This window comes from Triticum aestivum, chromosome 3D (genome assembly GCF_018294505.1).
Source record: "Triticum aestivum cultivar Chinese Spring chromosome 3D, IWGSC CS RefSeq v2.1, whole genome shotgun sequence".
Classification (NCBI taxonomy): domain Eukaryota; kingdom Viridiplantae; phylum Streptophyta; class Magnoliopsida; order Poales; family Poaceae; genus Triticum; species Triticum aestivum.
Window position 1 is genome coordinate 497,445,416 of NC_057802.1, and position 5,993 is coordinate 497,451,408.

Here is a 5,993-nt window from a genome sequence, read left to right on the forward strand (position 1 = left end):
ACGTCGAGTGCCCATAACTGTTCCCGCGTAGTTGGTTAGTGCGTATAGGCCAGTGGCCAGACTCAGATCAAATACCAAGATCTCGTTAAGCGTGTTAATTGAAGTATCCGCGAACGCCGACCAGTGCCAGGCCCACCTCTCTCCTAGGTGGTCTCAACTTGCCCTGTCGCTCCGCCATAAAGTAACAGTCGGGGGCCGTCGGGAACCCAGGCCCACCTCTACCGGGATGGAGCCACCTGCCCCTTCAGCCCCCATCTCCGAACAGTATCATAAGTAATGTAACAGTATAAAGTATATAGCATATGCCCGAGATCACCTCCCGAAGTGATCACGGCCCAGTAGTATAGCATGGCAAACGGGCAAGAGTGTAGGGCCACTGATGGAACACTAGCATCCTATACTAAGTAGTAGGATAGCAGGTAAGGGTAACAACTGTAGCAACAATGACAGGCTATGCAGCAGAATAGGATTAACTGAAAGCAGTAACATGCTACACTACTCTAATGCAAGCAGTATAGAGAAGAATAGGCGATATCTGGTGATCATGGGGGGGCTTGCTTGGAAGCTCAGCCGAGAAGGAGGGGTCGTCAACACCGTAGTCGTACTGGGTAGCAGCGGCGTTGGTCTTGGGGTCTACCGGAGAAGAAGAGGGGGAAGAACAGTAAATACGGAGCAAACAAAGCATCACACAAAATATAACAAGGCAATACGCGGTGCCAGGGGTAATCTAACGCGGGGATAGGTGATACCAACGAAGGGGGAAAACATCTGGGAAAGTATCCCCGGTGTTTTGCGTTTTCGGACAGATGAACCGAGGGGGAAAGTTGCGTGTTCGCTATGCTAGGGATGTGTGGCAGACGAACGGGCTGCGTATCCGGATCCGCCTCGTCGTTCTGAGCAACTTTCATGTACAAAGTTTTTCCATCAGAGCTACGGTTTATTTTATATTGATTTTAAAAAGGATTTAATCAATTTTCGGAATTATCAGAATTTAATTAGAAAAGGCAATTATGATGTCAGCGTGACATCAGCATGATGTCAGCAGGACCAAAGGTTGACTTGGTCAACCCTGTAGGTGGGTCCCGTTCGTCATGGTCACAGGTTAATTAATTAAACCTGGTTAATTAATTTAACCAAAATAGTAGGTTAATTAAACAGCATTAATTAAGTTAATTAATTAATTAACTAATTATTTTAATTATTATTTTTTAGACGTTTTGGGCCGTGGGGCCCCATGGTCAGTGGCACAGGGCCAGTGGGCGTGCGATTACGGGCGAACGGGCAGTGGGGTTCGGGCGCTGGGCGTCGGATGCCGGAGCGCTCGATGCGCGCGGTCGGGGCGCTTGAGGCGATGGCGCGGTGGCACAAGGGCAAGCCAGAGCGGGGAGGGATGCGGGAGGCCGGGGCGAGGCCAGGGGTCGAGCGGAGCAGGGGGAAAAGGGGCGGCCGGCGCGCTGAGCGCGGCGCTGCAGCGGCAGCGGGCGAGGTCGCAGGGAGCGAGGCGTGCGGGCTGCGGGGCTGGCGGCGGCCGAGCGCGACCACGGCGGCTAGGACGCAGAGGAGGCATCGGCCACGAGCAGAGAAGGGCAGGGGGCGCGGACGCGACCAAGGCGCGGGCGGCACGAGCGGGGCTCAGGGGGGGCGTGGCCAGAGCGCGACGCGGACGGCGACGGGCGCGAGCGTGCGTGGAAGGCAGCAAAGAGGGGGATGCGCTCACTTTCGTTGCAGGGGAACAGGGGGCGGCGAGGGTCGTTGTAGCCGTTGGGGAGGAAGGACGGGGACGGCTGGCGCAAGGGAGGAGGCGGCGATGTAGAGGACGGCGGGGAGGCAGTCCAGCGATGGGGGGGAGGGGGCCTCCGCGCGGCGACGTCGGCCTCGGGGCGCCGCGGGTGTCGGGGGCGAGGCGGGGAGACGACGGCGATGAGGCCCGGCGTGTCGAGGCCGTGAGCCGCAGCGGCGGCGGGGCAGCGCCGGGAACGGGCGCCGGCATCGTGGGGGAGCGCGGGGCGCGGTCGTCGGGGTGGATCCCCGATCCAGATCGGGGGGAGTAGGAGGAGTGAGGGGGGTCGTGGGAGGGGGCGAGTGGGGGCGGTGAGGGGTTAGGGTTTCGGTCGGTCGGAACGGGGGGTTAGTAGGCTAGGGCGCGGGGTGGGCCGGCCCATTCGGGCGGCTGAGGCCAGCTGGGCCACTTGGCCTAGCTGGGGGGGGGGGGCTTTCTATTTTTTTTCTATTTTGTATTTTCCTTCTCTTTGATTTATTTTTCTTTTCTGTTTTGGTTAACTGTTTGGGCACCAAATGAGTTTTGTAAAATATGAAAGCTGGCCACAAATCACAGCACAATATATCCTACCACCAAAAACTAGTTTGGGGTAAATATCATTTCATATTTATTTTGTATTAATAAAAAGATTATTAAATAATGTTTAAGTCACTTATCAAATTTCAATAATGTTGCTTACAATTTTATCATAGCCTCTGACTTATCTACTATTTATTGAACATTTTAGTTTTAATATTTGAAAACTTTTATTGTTTGCTTGATTTTGAATTTGAATTTGATTCGGTTTCGAACTAACGCGAGATTAGCAACAATAACCGAGGTGACGTGGCATCGTTAACGTGGGATTACTGTAGCTTAATTATCCGGGCGTCACAAAACCTCTGTTGCCACGAATGAGACCAAACATGTAATGTGGAGGGAGATTGCGTCTGACTGCAATAAGATTATGTCTGCCGGCATTGGTGCTTTGCATGACACCATCGTCCGAAAAAACAAAGTTCGGTGTTGTCTTTTTAAATTGTTCCGTGATATAGGAGAGATTGTAATTTTGAGGAACATAGTTTCGCTAAATACACTCCGGGTCTTTCTATTGGACGTCATTTTTGGCTCCTTGAGCCTCCTGATATCAATTATATTCCGATGAACATTGTGATTGATTAATAAAGTGAAGTGTGTTTAGCTAAAAAATGAATGAGACCTCTTTCAGATCATAATTTAAAGTGTTGACTAGAAGTTCGCCGTTCTTGGAATATTTGAAGCAATCTAGTAGAATCATTTTGGATGACCAACTTGAGGGATCATTGTTATTCAGGAAAAAAAACATGAAAATATTCCAACAAAATAGAAACGTGAATAGTTCAATTATGATTGACTATCAATTTGGACACCTATAGTTTGGGGTCTTCTGACCACCATTCTCACAATAGTAGTATTCTTATAACTAAAAAAGGATGTGGATTCTGGACATAAGCGACTGAGGTTGAGGTCCTATGAAATTCACTACAAGCAAGAGTAAAATGTAAAATTAGTGTTTTTTAGTGATAGACATGATGAAGTCATCATATGCACCTAATCATCGACAAAAACATCATCTATTGAAGAATATATTTCGTCTTTATGAGAAGCGCAGGTATCAAACTTGAAGTTTGATCTCTGATGGACATTGGATACAACCACCGTTTTTTTCCGTGTACAACCACTCTTCTAGTCATTCAACTACATGTCGGCTCTCAAAAGTGAATTAAGTGCTAGTAGACAATTCTTCGTTTTTTTATCCCACACTTCCTTCGTCCCATAATATGAATATGAGAGGTTATTACAGCCGATAAGCAGTGGAAAAACGATTGTACATGTTTCACGAGGTATAAATATCCAGCCCCTGATTGAATAGAAGAATAAACAAAAAAATGCATGGTAAGAATAAACAATCTATCAACTTGTGTATCTCTATCGATACAGTGGTATATACTGGAAAACCCGCTCTCCGGCCCACGGGTTTGTACGAAGAGCAAAAACGTTTGTCCGTCCATGCAAAAAAAAAAGTTCGTCCATATACCCTAAAAAAAATCATCGGCGAAAAAGAATAAAGAATGTGTGTTGATGTTTTTTTTCTCTGCACTGAGGGATGAGATCGCCCGTACGGTAGATTCTACCGTAGCACAACGGAGGCGAGGAAGCTGAGCACGGCGACGGCGCCGACGGCGGAGCAGCACAAGTCGACGAGCACCTCCCGCCTTGCCTTGGACTCCTTCCTCCCCCTCTTGCTCCTTACGAACTCCTCGTACCTCCTCTTGGCCTCTTCTCTTTCCTTCTCCCCTCCTTTCCTCGGTCCTTCCATTGCGGCTGCAAGAAGCCGCAGGCTGCCTTCGCCGCTCACCGCCGCGTTTTCGGCGTCCTCGACGGTGAGGCTGACCTCCCTAAGGTACCCGGCCTCCTCCGAGCAGGTGACTGTGGCCTCGAACTTGCTCCCGCCGAGCACCACCGCGAACCGCACCAACGTCTCGCCGGTGTACCAGTGTCTATCCACGGCCACCGCCCGCCGGCTCGACACGTTCACCGCCCGGCCGCTTCGGGGGTCCACGACGATCCAGCTGAGCTCCAAATCCGACGGAGAGAACGAGGCCGCCGGCACCGGGTCCTTGCACTCGACGGCGTCCACGCGGAACGGCGAGGTCAGGAACCACGAGGACGACGTGGAGGTCTCCACGACCCGGGAGAAGAGGGGCGCTCCCTTGTGGTACACGTCCACGGCGGAGATGAGCTCGACGGGGAGACATTGATCGGCCGCGGTGACGGAAGCAGCATCCGTGGAACTGGACGGGAAGGGGAAGGCGTCGGCGAAGAGGCGCTGCGGAGAGACGGCCGCGGAGCCGAGGATGTCGCGCCGCTGGGTCTGCAGCAGCGACGGCCACCGTGCGACGCAGAGCGCGCGCCACGTCTCCGGCTCCGCGGCGAGGGCGCGGAGGCCTGCCGTGGCGCAGCTCGCGGCGGCCAGGGACGGGCCGTCGAGGCGGCGCAGCGCGCAGGCCAGCACGTCGGCGGGCAGGTCCTCCACGGTGGTCTGCATTTTCCTGGCCTTTCGGTCGACAGCCGGAGTAGCTAGCGTAACCACAACTCCACAAGCGGCCGGAGGTCGAACAATCTCCTCCCCAGACTCCAGACGCCGAGCGGGAATGCGATGGCTAGCAATGCGACCAAGAGTTGTTTGTTTTATAGGCCTGCCGCGTGCACAACGCGCTGATGCCTTGTCGTGTCCTCCCTGTTTGGCCATGGCGAAAGTGACGCCGTGACAGCCCGACGGGCCGGGCCGGGCGCGTTCGGCCAACGGGAGAGACGACGTGCCTTGCGCGCGGGCGGCCGGTGTCGCGGGGCCGCGGACGTGCGCGCGGCGTGCCCGGAAGTTGGGGTTCCGAACAGAGAGTTTTGTCGGTGCCAGCTTCCACAGGTTAGCCCGTAGCGGCAGGCGCCGGCGACGGACGCACGCACGCACGCACGCGATCGGCAAAAATGCTACACGTACAGGCTCATTCTACAGGTTTTTACAGGTTAAAGACCATTCGCTCTTCTAATTGGCCCCCCCCTGATTTTCACCGGTGGGCCCGTGCATCTTAATCAATCCTCGGCCAATCACTATTAAGCAACCTGTAAACCTCCTGTAAAACTCCGTACGTCTAGCAAAGCTCCGCGATCGGTGTGTTTGCATGCGCGCGCGTGCCGTCCGAGCACCGGTTCCACGATCCCGCGCCGAGCATTGCTGCGGATTCTGGCCTTTCCAAATCCAAATGGAAAGAGCCGGTTGAAGCAGTTGTGTTCCTGCTGTGATTCCGACTAAAATATTGCATGCTGTAGGAACGTCTGCCAGATTGACGTGGGCACGAGACACCTGCAAGCTCCATCCGTGTCAACGTCGGATGAGCTATACAGCACAGCTAGAGCAGCAGGCTGTGCGATCAGATTGGCCTTGCGGCAAAGTATATCCTCGTTAGGTTAAGTTTTGTGGTGTGGATGAGATGGATGGCGCCTATCTCCTCCGCACTTTGTGTGTGTGGTCTGTGAAGCGTTGGCCGGCTAGTTCTTGTCGCATGTGCTATGCTCTTCTTACGTTAGCATACGTACCTCGTTTCCCCGTGACAATTCTTCTATTTTAAGCCCGAAAGCACGTCGGTTTTGTCCTATGTTCCACATTTCTTCATCCGTCATTCTCCGTTATGCT

At 53.4% G+C, this 5,993-nt stretch overlaps 1 protein-coding gene across 1 annotated transcript; it reads right to left on the bottom strand.

Moving 5' to 3' along the window:
* Positions 1–3,613: 3,613 nt before the first annotated feature.
* LOC123075065 (probable F-box protein At2g36090) lies at positions 3,614–5,078 on the bottom strand. The gene has a single exon (XM_044497749.1). The coding sequence runs from the start codon at positions 5,049–5,051 to the stop codon at positions 3,930–3,932; it is 1,122 nt and encodes a 373-aa protein (XP_044353684.1). The 5' UTR covers positions 5,052–5,078; the 3' UTR covers positions 3,614–3,929.
* Positions 5,079–5,993: the final 915 nt, after the last annotated feature.